The sequence below is a fragment of the Labeo rohita genome, chromosome 14, assembly GCF_022985175.1.
Source record: "Labeo rohita strain BAU-BD-2019 chromosome 14, IGBB_LRoh.1.0, whole genome shotgun sequence".
Classification (NCBI taxonomy): domain Eukaryota; kingdom Metazoa; phylum Chordata; class Actinopteri; order Cypriniformes; family Cyprinidae; genus Labeo; species Labeo rohita.
Genome location: NC_066882.1, coordinates 23203428 through 23221171, shown reverse-complemented (window position 1 = coordinate 23221171; position 17744 = coordinate 23203428). Strand labels below are relative to the sequence as shown.

The 17744-nt window shown below is 31.0% G+C and overlaps 1 protein-coding gene across 1 annotated transcript in view; it reads right to left on the bottom strand.

Annotated features, from left to right (window-relative positions):
* The window catches only part of LOC127175991 (gamma-aminobutyric acid receptor subunit alpha-2), a 91459-nt gene that overhangs the window by 56075 nt on the left and 17640 nt on the right, over positions 1 to 17744 (bottom strand). The window contains exon 4 of the mRNA XM_051127383.1: positions 4911 to 4978. Coding sequence (XP_050983340.1) covers positions 4911 to 4978 — 68 coding nt within the window. The remainder of the gene's footprint in view (positions 1 to 4910; positions 4979 to 17744) is intronic.

The window sequence follows — 17744 nt, the reverse complement described above, 5'->3', positions numbered from 1 at the left end:
AAACAACAGGAAAAACTGAACTTTGCATCCGATGACCCCATTAAGCACTAAACTGCTAGCAAATGTTAGCAGTAGCAGACAATTACTTCAAAATTACCAAAAGTATATAATTACTATTGTAAAGAGCAGGAATTTAGCAAATATTTTATAACAGGTTTAGAAGGCAGATAACAACCGTGGTTTTACTAAAAATAAAACCAAAAACCATGGTTACTAGGCTATGGTTAAACTCTTTAAAATCATTAAAAACTGTCACTTGTCTTAGTTCATCACAATCTCACAAACTTGCTTTTTTAATTAATGAAGCTCTCTACACTGCATACTAAATTGCATTTGGATTATTTTATTTGGATTGTCTCTACACTTTGTTTGTTACAATGAATTAAAAAAACTGCAGTCTGCTTTCATGATCTGTGCTGTGAGGAGCAGGACATGCACCGATAGAGAAGCATTTCTATTGGCTGCAGTCTGTAGGTATTATGGCCAATCACAAAAGACGGTATTGCACAGCAAACCATAGACACAAAATATTCTGCTACATTTTTAGTCTACATTGCGCTATTTTTATGTGCAGAAATAATTTTTTAATTGGATAAAATATAGAAATCACTTTAATTTCCAAATAAAACTAAAGAATTGGAACTGAAACGCCGCCCCCCTAAAATCACAAGTAATTTCAGAAAAAATGTGTGATTAATTAGTTAATTTTTTAATCGATTAACGGCAAATAGTATTTACAACAAAATTTAGATGTTTTTAAATTATTTTTAATGAATAATGATTTGAAAAATGTCAAGTAATAATATATTTTTTACACAACCTTTAAAAGCAACAGTCCTTATTTTAATAATCATTACATTTTATGACATTGCCACATCATAAAAAGGATAAAATATCTGATATATAAAAAAAGCACACAGTCATAGGGTCTTCAGGGGTTCTCTCCGTGATGTCATTTCCTGTTTTAGGCATTTCTTGTCACATGACAACAAAGTGCTAATATTTATTTTGCTGATAAAGGTTTGCAAATATTTATGTCTTTTTTCTGCCACAGAAAAAAAAAAAAAAAAAAAAAAATTGTCTTACAATCCTGACTTTTTTCTTGCAATTTTGAGTTTACATCTCACAATCCAGACTTTTTGAAATATTTGTGAGCTATTGTCATAATTGCAAATTTATATCTCAAAATTCTGACTTTGTTTTCTAAGAATTGTAAGAAACAAAGTCCGTATTAAACTATTAGAAATTCAAAATAAAATTCATTGTTCATTGTTCACATACAGGATCACATGAACTGTAAAACAATAATAATAATAATAATAATACTAATAATAATAAATAAATAAAAAATGTTTTCTGAAGTTGACTATTGGAGTATGACTTACATTAAAATACTATTTCAGTCTTTCTGCTTTAAAATTTCACATTTAATTCAGTGTATTGGTAATTATTTGTAATTTTTTTGTGAAATCTACTAGGAATTCCTGAGAAAATTAAAATGTTTTTACATAATTATTGTTTTGAATTGTTTTTGACATTAAAATACATATTAATTCTGACGTTGAAAACATTCATTATACAATTTATCCATTTCATTATTTGTAAACGCTGCAAATCTTCTTTTTTTTTTCTGACTTTTTTTTTTTTTTTGCAGGATCACCTACACTGTAAATAATGATTGTAAATAAAACAATTATTGCAGTATGTTTTACAATAAAATACTATTTCAGTCTTTCTACTTCAAAATTTCACTTTTAATTCAGTGTATTGCAGATTCTTCTACTAGGAATTCCTAGTAAAAATGAAAAATAGTTCAAAAACATTCACTACAATCAGATTTATTCTTTTCATTATCTTTAAATGCTGCATTTTTATTATTGTTGACAAAAAAAATAAGTATTACATCACTGACTGTACACACTGCTGTGGTATTTTGCAGAAACTGTCTATACAACTCTGTAATGCAAAGCATGAACAAGCTAATACTGCAAAGCCAGGCAAGACTAGTGCAGCTGCATGCGCTGATTGTTAATTTGCTTTGTTAGTTTGTTTGCAGCTGAATCAAAGTTTCATTTAGTTTAATGGCTTTCGATTAAAGTTCATTTGAAGCTCCAGGGTGGTCTGTTAAGTATGCATGTAACGTACATCACTTGCGAGTACAATCAGAGCGCATATTGTTAGCGCACATATTCAATGCGGCTTACATGAGTCATAAGTTATCTCCCCAGAACAAAAACTCCATTAAGAAGCTCTGAATCCATTGAGAAGTGTCAGAACGGTGTGAGTCATGAGAGTCACAGGCACTAATTCAGAGTGTCACGGACGCAGTCAGATGGCAAAGCCTTTCATTTCCTGCCGCGGATCCATCGGATATGAAACTCATCCGGGTCGCTGTGGACCGCTGGTTATTTAGCACTGACCGCTTCCCCGAACAGAGCTTGCAGTCACAACTTGATACGGGTGGACATTAATACATTAGCAGTGGCGCTTTTCAAAAAAATGACACCTGTACAGATGGCGGCCCTCTGTAGGCAGCAGTTAGATAAAAGACTGTTCAGCTGATGTGTTATTCACATTTACATTTATGCATTTGGCAGATGCTTTCTTGCAAAGCGACTTACACTGCACTCAAGCCACATTCCCTGGAAATCAAACCCATGACCCGGCCATGATCTAATGTTTGAGCTGCGTTATGAGACATCAAGTAGTCTAAGCCTCAGACGTCATGTCTGTGGACTGTCTGATGCTCAATGCATACAAAAATAGATCCACTGGCTGGAGTGTATTATTTCGTTCTTTTTTTTTTTTTTAACAGAGTGACTGAACACTGTAATTTCACATTGATGCAGCCTGGAAAATGATTTTCCTACCCAGCAGAGCTAGTTTCTGAATGGAAATTCACACAATAAATTTTACACACATTTTGTTTTCATTTCAACCATTAGGTACATTACTGTTTAAAAAGAATATACTATTTTGTCAGTAAGGAAGCATTAAATTGATCAATAGTGACAGTAAAGAGATTTATGTTACAAAGGCTTTCCATTTCAAATAAATGTTGTTCTTTGGAACTTTCAGTTTAGTTCAAGATTCATAAAAAAATATCATTAGTTCCACAAAAATATTAAGCAGCACTGCCTTCAATACTGACAATAAAAAGAAATAAAGCAGAAAATCAGCATATTAGATTTTTTTCTAAATCATGTGACACTGAAGACTTGTATAATAATGCTGAAAATTCAGATTTGCATCACAGAAATAAATTACACTTTAATATTTTAATAATACATTATTTTACTGTATTTTGATAAAAAAATGCAGCCTTAGTAAGCATAATTGACTTTAGACTTGTTTAAAACAAAACAAACAAACACACACACACACACACACACATATATATATATGGGTCATTTACGTATAAGGATTTTCGACAGGCCAATTTTAAAATGCAAAAAAATAGTAATATCTGTTGTAATTGTTCTAACATTATGTTGTGTACACATAAATTCATATTAAAATTTAAAATTAAGTGATTTTAGTGTTTTTTTCATCTAGATGAATTGGTCGTAGCCTTAAAAAATGTCATGTGGTGCGACCATGATTTATATCAAAATTCATTTCCTTAACATGCCTAACATTTCTTAGATGTTCTCAGTAATTAAAGTGTTTAGAAACAAAGTATTTGCATTTCTTTCGAGTTTTTGTAAATACTAATCTCATATTTCTGTTTCTATAATTTCAGAGTTGCCTTCTTGAATGTAGTTGGCAGACTTATTTTTCCTGTAGACTGCATAAAACTGATAAAAATGTTTTAAAGATACCATTCACTTAAGCATACTGTAGTAGCGATTCATATTTCAACCACAGAAATGAGATACTTTATTTTTTAATATAATACAGTTATTGCTATTATTGGTCGCACCACATGATGAGTTGTTGCACCAAATGACACAAAGACCTTATATCATTTAAAAATCCTTTTAAAGAGACATGTATGAAAAGTGCAGCACATGGCATTAACTGCAAGCATTTCTTTAGCCCAAATTATTTTTGAACTTTGCCCAGTCTTGGGTGCCCAATTGACCCTTTGCCGAGAGTTTGACTAACAGTTGATCTGACCAGTCTTAACGCCAAATATGCTGTTTTGTCCGACAAACAAACCAGACAGGAGAGTAGATTAAAATCGGTGGACTTAAACTTGAAAAATTGTGTGTATTAACATCTTTTCATGGTTGAATCAAGGTAACTTCTGATGTTCATTAATGTTTATTTTGTGCTATAACTAGTAAAGATGAGGAGATAATCGGTATATGATGCAAAGTCCTATCTTTAAATGGACTTCAACATAAAATTCCCAAAACTGTAGTTTATGGCCGGTTGGTTGCACCACATGATATTTTGACACTTTGAATAACAGAAAAATTACAAATAACTTTTCTTTTTGAAAAGTTAAAGTGAGTCCATACATGGGAGAGGAACTTCATAAATATGGCATCTTTTTTATGCATTTATACCAATTTTTCACTGAAACAATGCAATTGGACAGAAAGTTTCACATCACTGACCCAGTCACATCACTGACCCATAATTTATAAATATACTATATTATTTATATATATATATATATATTTATATATATATATACACATATACACACTATAATTACTATAATAACCCTGATGTGTACTTTGTAGTCTTTTATTGTGCTGCAAATGATTTCATATTTACTAGTCCTTCTACAGGTAAACAATCTGTGGTTGGTCAGGCAGTCTGTTCCTGTCTAGGTAGGTGGTTCTTGGCTCGAAAAATCTGTGAAGTGCTGGTCCATGACGCTGATAGTGATGGCAAAGTGATGCTACAGTATCTGTCCGTCTGTGATAAATAAATGCACAAAACAGAATTCCACTCACCATGTCGGTGTCTGAAACAGGGCCAAAACTGGTGACGTAAATGTCGGTCTTCACTGTGGTAACTCGATCTAGAAAAACAAAAATAAAAGACATCAAACTCACCAATGTTATTTTCCCAGAGTGCAATGGCAACAGCCTTGTCTCATCTGCCTTGAAAGGGGCATCTTTGTAAAACCGCATTGTTTGAAAAAGGAAATGGTTTGTGAATGTCACATTTTCTTTACAATTTTACTGCAGAAAGAGCATCTTTCTTTCCTGAGATGAAAGCATGCATTAGGCAGGAGTAATGTGCTTGTGTTTACTGGCCTGGTGTTAGGATGGCTAGTAATCAAATCTTTCTGTTCCTGCTTCAATATATTCCTTTTTCTGAGCTTTCTTTCTTTCTAGCATTCAAAAGAGATCCTGATATTTCTTCTGCTCCTCTAAATAACACAGGCCCACAGTAAGTGCATTCAGTCAGTGAAATATTAAATACAGAACTATTCAAAACAGAACACAGTATGAAAAATACACACACACACTACTGCATTTTCATTGACACTTAAAAACAGAATCAAATAAATGCCAAGTTCTGTCACAAGACTCTAGATGACACAGGCTGACCTGTCCTTAACACAAACTACTGGCATTCACAGTATTAAACTACTTGACACAAGGTGACTGGTTCATGTTGTATAGGCAGCCAATGAGCTCGCTGTTTTACATTTAAATGGATGGTTAGCATTCACTAAAGCATTTCGCAGGCATGCTTTCAGAGTTCCTCTGAAACCCTCCACCTCCCCAGCTCCACCTGTATAGATCTGCTACAGGTTATTATATATGCTACTTGTGCAGCAGCAGTATGTCTTAAATACTCACAGCACTGTATTGGCGTATGTACTGATAGTAGCAAGTTCATGTACTTGCTTTGCAGCAGCAGCAATAATCTACAACTACAGCAATAACCAACAGCAGCAGCAATTCAGCAGCAGATCTATTCCACCAAGACTAAATACATTAACATTGTCATATCCATTACCATCTTAAAGTCTTTCGAGATTTGTCATGACATAATTACAAAACATAAATTTCAAATTAAAAATGTAGCAAATTTTGTTAAACACTTTTACTATAGTGCATAATTTGTAAACTATTAAATTTTGATGTCTGCATCACTTAATCCACTTCATATGGTGTACAAGTCCTGTGAAGTTGCACTAAAATCGCTCAAAGACTTAATGGTTCAAAGGCTGCCCAACCACTTGGGCTTCAGTCCTTCCTTAGTCTGACTCCAAACACAATGTTTCCTATCAGACCCAATTAAATTAAACTTGCTGTCATCACTGAAGTGAACTTTGGACCAGTTCTCCTCTGTACACACAACCTGCTCCTTAACAAAGGTGAGCCTAGCCTGTTGATTCTTTCTGCTGATGAGAGTTTTCGTCACTGCAGAGTGCACTTTCAGTGGTCCAGGCCCTGTTTAGCACTGAACTAGCAAGCAATTCCAGCTGCAGTGCTGAACTGATTCCCCATCTCTGCATGATCCTGTCTTCTAGTGCATTTGTCTTACGTGGTCGACCAGCCTTTTTGGGGGACTTGAATGTAGTGTCGTTGTAAACCTGCAATACTCGAGAAATCACAGACTTGAAATGACCAACTTCTCCTGTGAAGTTGCACTAAAAAAGCTTGAAGACCTGTAAGAAAAAAGCTAAAATGGCATGACTGCTTTAGCAAATGCATTTTTATCTTACAATTACTTTGTGATCAGACACTATCGGTTAGGTTTAGGGTATTTTCAAGTGCAACATACCATTAATATTTTAGCTTCATTCAGTGAACATTTAATTTCCACAAACATTGTAAAGAAACATTGCCATTACAAGTTGACCGACTGAACTGAAACAATCAGTTATCATCAAAAATGTATGCAAATAGCTTTTCCGGGTTGCATTCATTGCTGGAGTGGCAGAGAAGGGTCTGCTGTCATTATACAGTATAAGAGTATCCAGTATTCATTTTAAAAATATCACTTATCGGTTGACTGATCAGCTATCAGCCAGTTATTATCATTATCTGTAAAATCTTCTATTGTCCGACCTCTTTGCCACAGCTGCGTTTTACTGTTTTGGAGAAAATGACAGCTATATAGCAGCAGCTATTGACGGAAAATGTGCTACAAGCCTTGCAAAATCATTTTGCAACCATTTTTTATCCACAGGATACAAAAAAAAAGAAACATGGGGAAATATTACACAGCTTATAACGCCTCTTGTGGACGTGTCATTTAAAAAAAGTGAAGCAAAATGTACCCTACGCAGTGTATTTCAAGTTTTGCAGAATTGTAGGCAAGTTGCATATTTCTTAGTTGCAAGATACTTAGCAAAAATTGCTACAACAGCCTAAAAATTGAATTTAAAATATAAAAAAAATTACACAGCAATACAAATTCTCCTTTGCTATACAAAAAAGGAGTTACAATGCAAACAAATGCAGAGCAGCTGTCACACCCCTGTGGACTGTTTTGTTGGTTTTGCCCTTTTGTGCCCTTATTTGGTCTTTCCTGTTCCGTTTCTTGTTATGTCTTCATTGGTTAATCACTTGTCCTTGTCTCATTAGCTACCATATATAAGTTTGATTCAGTTCCTTGTTTCTTGTCCGTTCTTAATGTTAGTTTCTGTCGTGTTGGCATGGTTTTTTCCCTGCTGTTCCTGTTCCTGTGTTGGATTATACTATTAAATTACGTTTGTATTATTTCCTCGTCCCTTGGCTCCTTCCTGCACACGACCCTGACAGCAGCACTTTGTCCCAAATGTGGATAAATATCAGAATGAATGATATGTTCTCATAAATTGCCATTACAGGTTGACTTATTGATCAGTTTTATTGATTAATCTACACTGATAACCAATCACTGAAACAATTAGTTATCAGCAAAAATGCATACTGCAAGCTACTTAGCAAAAATTGGAGTCTGCTGTCATTATGCAGTATCCACTTTAAAAATATCGGTTATCGGTTATTGGCTTAATTGGCGGTAATTGGTTATTGAAAAATAAAAGCATCTGCAATGGAGAAACATTATACAGCTTACAGAGCCTCTTGTGTATGTGTGTAAAAAAAAAGTGGAGTAAAATGTACCCTAATGTATTTCAAGTTTTGCTGAATTGTAGGCAGAGTTGTATTTTCTAATTAGCCTAGTTGAAAGCTACTTAGAAAATACTGCTACAGCGGGCCTAAAAATTTATTTTGGATTTTAAAAAATCATGCAGCAATAAAAATTCTGCTTTGCTATACAAAAAAGGAGTTTCAATGCAAACAAATGCAGATTGACCGATTGATAGGTTTTGCTGATTACCTACACTGATAAGCAATTGCTGAAACTATCAATTCACAAAAATGCATACCGGTAGCTTTTCTGGGCTGAGAAGGGTCCGCTGTCATTATACAGTACAGTATCTATTTTAAAAATATTGGTTATTGGTTGACTAATTGGTTATCGGCTAGCTAGTGATTGTTATCGGTTCGGAGAAAATGAAACTAAGCTAAGCTTATAGTGCCTCTTGTGGACTTGTCGTTTTAAAAAACTGGAACAACATGTACCCTAAGCAGTGTATTTCAAGTTTTGCAGAATTGCAGACAGAGTTGCATATTTCTAATAAGGCTAGGTTGCAAGCTACTTGCAAGCTAAAACTGCTATATCAGGCATAAAAAAATGATTTTGAAATACAAAAAAATTACACTGCAATAAAAAATTTGCTTTGCCACACAAAAAAGAGGTTTCAATGCAAACAAATGCTGAGCAGCACTTCATCCCAAATGCAGATAAATATCAGAATGAATGACATATTCTCATAAATTGCCATTACAGGTTGACTGATTAGTTTTGTTTATTAAACTACACCGATAACCAATTGCTTAAGCAATCAGTTATCAGCAAAAAAGCATACTGATAACTTTTCCGGGTTGTGTTTCCTTGCTGGAGTGGCCGAGAAAGGTCCGCTGTCATTGTGCAGTACAAGACTATCCAGTATCCATTTAAAAAAAATATTGGTTATCGGTTGGCTAATCGGTTATTGGGCTAGCTAGTTATCGTTATAGTTTTGGAGAAAAAGAAACACACTATTTAGCAGCAGAAACTGGATATTTTGTTTAGAAACTGATGTGAAATGTTGCTACAAGCCACTCAATATCATTTTACAACCATTATACAACTATTTTGTATCCACAGAATACAATAAAAAATAAACACGCCTCTGCAATAGAGAAATATGATACAGCTTATAGCGCCTCTTGTGGATGTCTTTTTTTTAATAAAAAGTTAATGTACCCTAAGCAATGTATTTCAAGTTTTGCAGAATTGTAGACAGACATGCATATTTCTAATAAGCATAGGTTGCAAAATACTAAGCAAAAATGTATACAAACAAACCTAAAAATTGAATTTGAAATACCAAAAAAATTACACAGCAATAAAAATTCTCCTTTGATTTACAAAAAAGGAGTTTCAATGCAAACAAATGCACAGCAGCACTTCGTCCCACATGCAGATAAATATCAGAATGAATGATATTTTCTTATAAATGAGCTCAAAAGTTCAAAGCGAGAGCCTAGAGGTCTTCAGTGCTTCTTTAGTGCTTCAAGTGGCGAGTGTATTCTGAGCTTGGAGAGGCTGGTGTGTTATATTAATAGCTGTCTAATGTAGGGGTGGCTTATTCAGCACTGAGCAGGAGGAGAGATGCTCGGAGACACCAGGATGCTTTGATGTCTTTTCTGTGGGGTTTTTATTCACTTATTCTCAACACAAGGTGATAAAAACACAGAGTAATCAGCTGACAACAAGAGTGATCAAACAAACAAGAAGAAATTAAGACTGCTCATCTTAAAAACAATGTCACTCTCTCTTTCTGTCGGTCTGTCACGTCTCTAAAATTGCCATAATTATATAATGTTGTGCACTCGTCTGGGCGCCGACCCAACGAGGATAGAAAAGGGGAAAAAAATGCATTGATATTCATCTCTGGCTAGATTTTGCATGCCGTTTCTGCACAGAATCGATAGACTGCTGGGAAAGTATAAAAAAGCATAGAAAAATATTGAAGTTTTATGCAAAACTAGATGTTTTCGTCCTTTCAAGTCTTCTCTGTGTTGAGGGTAGTTGCAGTGGTGTTGCTATGCAGTTGCTAAGGTGTTGGGAGGGGTTTCTAGTCCATTGCTATGAGATTTCTAGATGGTTGCTTTAGTGCTGAATGGTTAATTAAAACAAAACTGAAATGCATTATGGCTTAGTCCAAACATCAAATCAGAAAGACTGCAATTTCATGTTCTTTTGCACACAAGTTTAAGGGTTAGTTCACCTAAAAATGAAAATTACCCCATGATTTACTCACCCTCAAGCCATCCTGTCCTGGTTCTTCCAAACTTTCTAATAGCAGTGAATGGCTGTTGAGATTTTGAAGTCCAATAAAGTGCATCCATTCATCATAAAAAGTGCTTCACACAGCTCTGGGAGGTTAATAAAAACCTCTGAAGCAAATCAATGCATTTGTGTGAGAATCCATATTTAAAACTCCTACGTCATCTGCTGGAACGCCACTCTCTCGTGAACGCGTGTACAACAGTTAGTAAAAGCTAGAGATTACAGTTTATAAAGTTTTAAATATGAATACTTTTCCTACACAAACGCATTGATTCTCTTCAGAAGGCCGTTTTTAACTCCCCGGAGCCATGTGGAGTACTTTTATGATGGATGGATGCACTTCATTGGACTTCAAAATCTCAACACCTATTCACTTCCATTATAAAGCTTGGAAGAGCCAGGACATTTTTTAATATAACTCAGATTGTATTCATCTGAAAAAAGAAAGTCATATACACCTAGGATAGCTTGAGGGTGAGTAAATCATAGGGTAATTTAAATTTTTGGGTGAACTATCCCTTTAAGATAAATAAAAGACATAAAATTAAATTATTATTAGTGTAGAACGTAGCTAAATGTGCCCCGGGGTACAGGGGCACCTTTGATATTATTTTCCTCTAAACCACTAGATGGCAGACAAACGCAGCGCAGCACTTTCCAAAACATCAGATTTTCAACATACATGTGCAAAATTGTCTGATCCTTAACGTGATCGTGGGCAGCAGCACTAAGTAAATTCTGTGCTTCATCTAATATTTGATGTTTTAAAAAATAATGCAGATTTAAGTAGCAAACGAGAATCGCTAAAATGATTTCGTATATCTTGAGACAAAGGTCTTAATGATTTTCAGTTTTAAAATAATTAAAACAGCAGTTTTTAAATAATGAAAGGATGTAAATGGATGGTATGTGGGGTAAAAAGCGCCCCTGCTGTTGGGGCTAAAATGCACAATAATTAACATGATAATTAATGGATAGCAGACTTTTCCATTTGTTGACTTAACATTGTTAGATTAAGACGGAAAATATGATATATTATGCTGGGTGCCCATCTTAGAGATAATCACCATGTCTAGAACGAAACAATCATATTTAAAAACATGCTATTAATCATATCATATAACAAAATATCATTTGTTGTTACCACTGTAAATCTATATTAAATTATTATGGGATCTCCTTCAATGCTTTCAGAATCTTTACATTTTAAAATGATTTTGTTTGTGTATTTTAAATATATGTTTTATATTAACATATTTTAATGACAGCATATTTATTGAACAAAAAATAATTATTTTATTTATCAAAAGTGATTGTTTTGAACAAGTATTAACTTATACATTATTTAAATATATATTATAAATAATATATTAATATTTAGAAAAATTACATTACCTTATTAAAATGTTACATTATTTAAGTATTTGTATCAGTACAAATACTGTGTGCCCCCCTTGCCACCTCATACTTTTAAACAAAATTTTTAAACAAAATAAACGACTTGTATGATTTATTTTCACTCAAGATCTGTTGTTTAATAAAATTGTATGTATTTTTCTGCAATCATACACTTTGAAAACCAAGTTTTTTTTAGGGTGTGCCTTTAGCTTGGTTGTACCCTACTATTATTTTACACTTATTGTTACTAACATTATGGTCTTGGATTTCTCCTTCAGTTTAAGTCTACGAGATTTTCTTCATCCATTTGCTGGGTGAAAATTGTAAGTCTTTTTTTCTTAGAAACTTAACCTACATAAGCATGTTTATTAAAATAAAACTATAAGCAACAATAATAATAATGCTAGGCTAGTAATGCCACTAATAATTAAGACTACTCATCTTCAGAACAATGGCTGTCTCACTCTCTACAATTGCTCTAATTACTCAATGCCACACAAGCGTCTGGGCACCATCCCAACGAGGATAAAAAAGGATGAAAAAAAAAAGAAAAATTCCACTGAATTGACATTCATCTCTGACAGAGACCGAAGACTGCTGGGAAGGCATAAAAACCCCTACTGTTTTAAGTAGCTTTTATAAACCGCAGCTTTTATTGTGCATGGCTATCAGGTGCCATTATTCTGCGGCGTTAGACGGCTGTGTTGTTAGCGGTCTGTGTGTGAGAGTGAATGTAAAGTGGCTCGGCCGGGTCTCGGAGGGACGGGGGAAGGGTTGAGAGACTGAAATGAGACTGGGGGAGGTTTATAAAGAAGTGCTCTTATATACATGACATTATTCACATATGCAGCAGAGCCACGCGTAACGTCTGAGGGAATGCCCTTTCTGTTTGACTTCACCTCTCTGTTTTCTTCCTTCAGGTTTTTCATTCATCCTGTGAGACCAAAACTCTTCTAAAACCTAGTGACCTGTCTTGCTGTTTACTCTCTACCAAGGCACTGGCTATTTTTAAGGCTGCTTTGTAATTGAAAGGGAACTTGACTGAATAAGTCGTCACTTCAGCACACTGAACATGAAGACAATATAACACTTGCATGCATATATATCTATATCTATATCTCTTAAAAGTAAAGAAATACATTACTGCTGGAATAATACTATTGCAGTGTAAAATAAAATTGTATTTAATAATAATAAAAAAAATAAAAATAAGTCATAATCAAGATAATATTATTTACAATTTTAATATTATTCAACTATAAAAATAGTATTTAAATAATACTTACTACTACTACTACTACTACTACTACTACTACTAATTATTATTATTAATTTACTTTTGACGTAAAAAAAATAAAATCAATAAAGAAATACATTACTGTTGCAATAATACTATTGTAGTGTAAAATAAAAAAGAGTATTTAATAATAATAATAATAATAATAATAATAATAATAATATTTAGGATATTTTCAATTTAATATTATAATTATTATTCAACTGTAAAAATACATTTTTATTTTATTTAAATAATCATTATTATTATTATTATTTTTGACATAATGTAAAAATTAAATTAATAAAGAAATTATTATTATATAAAAATAAAATCAATATAAAATAAATACAAAAAATCTGTATAATAATAACAATAATAATAATCATCAATATATTATTTTCAATTTTAATATTATTATTATTATTCAACTTTAAAAACAGCATTTAAATAATAATTACTATTACTACTACTACTACTACCACTAATGTATCATTATTAGTAATAATATTTTTTTACATGCAAAAATTAATTCGGTAAAAAAAAAAAAAAAAAAAAAAAAAAAAAAAAATATATATATATATATATATATATATATATATATATATATATATATATATATATATATATTATTTTAAAACTAAAATCAATAAATTAATTACTATTGCAATAATATATTCTATTGTAGTTTAAAATAAAAAAATGAGTACTTAATAAGAATAAAAAGAAGTCATAATCAAGACATTATTTACAATGTTATTATTATTATTATTATTCAACTGTAAACATTTTATTTAAATAATCATCATTATTATTATTTTAAATTTATTTTGACATAACGTAAAAATTTAATTAGTAAAGAAATTATTATTATATAAAAATAAAATCAATAAAGAATGCATTACTGTTGCAATAATATTATTGAAGTGTAAAATGAAAATCTGTATAATAATAATAATAATAATAATAATAAAATAACAATATATTATTTTCAATTTTAATATTATTATTATTCAACTTTAAAAACAGCATTTAAATAATTACTACTACTACTACTAATGTATTATTTTTATTTTTTGACATAAATTTTATCAGTAAAGAAATTATTATTATTCAACTGTAAAAAATGTATTTTATTATTATTATTATATTAATATTATTATTCTGACAGGTAAAACTTTAATCAGTAAAGAAATTAAAGGAAGAAAAACTGCAGAGAAACCTTAAAGCTTCTCTTTTGTTGACAACAGATTTATAAGATTCTCATTATAAATAAATAAGTGTATTTATTTATTCATTTACTAATTGATTTTAAGCATTATATGTGATAACTTGTTTAAAATGTGACACATAAATAATATGGATAACACTGTCAAAACACGATACACCAACATTGCCATCCATAAAGGTTCCAGTTCTTGTAGATCAAATCTTTGATTTTCAACAAATTCAAATCATCTCAGATATTTTCTGACCGTAGTCAAGCCCATTATTAACAGCCTACATACTCTTTCTCCCTGCTTCACTCTTTTTCTCGCACACACTTCTGCTTTGTCTAAACACAAGCATCAATGTTCAATTAATCAACAGTGGCAAACTCAATTAACGCCTTAAAATTAGTGATGTGGGCGTAACTCATGTAACCTCTAGTTTGTGATGTGACATCAAACACGCCTCCATACCTCCATCTCTCCTCTTTCTGCTCCTTAGGTTGCCAGGTATTCCTTCCAAGGATCAATATACATTAGTAAAAGGATCCATGTTCATTTTTCATTGTCTACAAATAAACCTTTTTGTGGCCACAGTACATTATAACAATAATAATAAAAAAGCAGCCCACAGATCTGTAATTTGTCTTGCAATGGCATTTTCAAAATAGCCCAATTGTGCATGAAAAACGAAACCCTGGCAACACTGACAGCTCACTGGGTTTTTATACAGAGCTTACATTTCTTTTGTTCACTAGCCAGATCACAGTGAATGATTCAGTTTGATTCATCTCTGTTTTTGTTTGAAGCAGAAGGCAACAAAGACTCCATCACATGCTACCAACTGCTTCTCAATCTTCATCAGCCAAGAATCAGAAAGAGCAAACATTCTCCATAACGCCTCTCCGATGTAAGAAAACGCTCGCAATGGCAATAACAACACCATGAATTCACCTTGAACTAAATCAATAGCCTCTTGAGGACGAAATGATTATCCAAGTCTGGTTTATGCTTTTTCTTAAATGCTCCCTTTATTAGGTCATTATATAGTCGTTCCAGCAGCGCTAAACTCCTCTACACGACGAGAGATGCTCTTTGATTCGCTCGCAAAAAGTTAATCAGCCATAAACATGAACGGTATAACAACGCATTCAGATTTACTGACACATTCAGCTATCCTGAGATTGACTGACTGCCGTATTGGATTGAGGAACAGGGGGTTTGTGGGAGTTTGGCCTCAGGAATGATGAGTATATCGACCGCTCGGGCTGTTTTCCCCTGGGTCTGCTGCTGTGAACGGATGGGCATAACGGAGGACGACAAAAAATATTTACATAAACAAATACAGCATTCACCAGAATAACCGTTGTGCACATAAGACACAAAAATCAGGTGACTTAAGAGATGAGGATTTTTTAACATTTCAGTAATTTTGCAATTCTGATATTATTAAATTTAATATTTTGGTAACACCATTTGTTAAGATTGGTTAACTATATTGGTTAACAATGAGAAAAAATGAGAAATACTTCTAAAGCATTTATTAATTTCAACATGTACTAATACATTATTAAAATGAAAGATTTTATCTGTTAAAATTAACCAGTGTTATTTTAGTATAATTAGATACTAGAGCTTTTATTAATATTTTTAATATATTTAATATATTATTTATATTAAATACATTAATACTATATTAATTATATAAGGGTTATATACAATTGCTATATTAAATATATTAATATTTAATATATTTTGTTGTCATTATTATTATTATTATTATTATTATTATTATTATTATGTGTGTGTAGAATTTGCATTTCTTGTTCAACATTTGTTAATAAATTATTAAAGTAAAAGGTTGTGTCTGTTAAAATGATTTAATAACCAGTGTTATTTTAGTATCATTTAGATACTGAGTTATTACTATTTTAATATATTTCATATATTATTAATATACTATTTATATTATATAAATTACAATTATATAAATTATATAAATGCTATATGAAATTGTTATTAATATAGTATATTAATGTTAATTAATAGAGTTCTTATTAATATTTTTAATATATTTAAGATATTATTAATATATTATTTATATTTTAGAAATTAAAATTATATAAATTAAAAATGTCATAAAATTGTCATATTAAATATATTATTATTTGATATATTTTGTCATTATTATTATTATTATTATTATTATAATTATAGTTATGTCTGTACAATTTGTACAATTGTACAATTAATTTCTTTTTCAGCATTTACTAAAACATTATTAAAATAAAGTGTTAAACCTGCACCTGTTAAAATTATTTAATTATTTTTGTATCATTTAGATACTGAGTTGTATTAATATTGTAATATATTTAATATATTGAATTTGATTCATATTTTTAATATTTTATATATATATATATATATATATATATATATATATATATTACTAAAATTATATAATTAACTATAAACTGTAAATTATATAAATTAGTTATATAAAATTACTTTATTTAATGTATTAACATTTAATATATTTTGTCGTTATTATTATTATGATTATGATTATTATTATTATTATTATTATTATTATTATTATTATTATCAGTTATTTGCTATGGCAACTAGCTCAAATAAAATAAGTTTAAGCTTTTTTATATTTTATTTTAGTTGATGTTTTTGTTATTTCTTATTTTATTTAAAATTTACTGACAAAATGTTTTATGCTTTTAGTTAAGAGTTGTATCTGTTAATATAATTTAATAACCAGTGTTATTTTAGTATCATTTAGATACTACTAGAACTTTTATTAATATGTTTAATTCGTTTTGTTGTTGTTGTTGTTGTTGTTGTTGTTTTTTAGTTTTTTTAATTTATTTAATTTTAGCAAATGTTTTAGTCATTTGTAATTTGCTTTTGTCATTTTTATTTAGCCTGTTTTTTTCTGTAGAATTTGTATTCATCTTTATTTGTTTAGTTTTAGTTATTTTAGTACATTAAATTAAACCAAATAACACAAGCTAAAATAAAATAAGTTTTCTATTTCAGTGTATTTCTATTTAAAGTAATGAAAATGTTTTTAATGTTTTTTTTCAAGTTTTAGTTAACTAACCCTGAAGCTAACATGAATGAACATGTATTAAGCAATGTTAAAACTGATTAATAAATACTGTAATAAACGTACTGATCATTTTTAGTTAATGTTAGTCAATGTTTTAACCAATGTTAACTAACACTGATTTAAAAAATATAAAAAAGTGTAAATTGTTTTAAAAATAAATATATTTTTTTCTCAGATGAAGTCACAAAATCATTACATTTTGCTTATAAATCATTTAGACTCAAATCTGTTCAACTGAATTGTTGAAATGAACCGACTCACAAACAAATCAAACACCACTATTACTCCAAAAGCAGTACGGTGGACTCAGATGGAACCAAAATTTGAACCCTGAGGTTTTCAAAGCATGTGACTAGTTACAGTAATTCTTGTGAACAAGTCATTGATTCGATCATTGATTTTTTGATGAAATGTTGACAGGATCCTGGTAGAAACC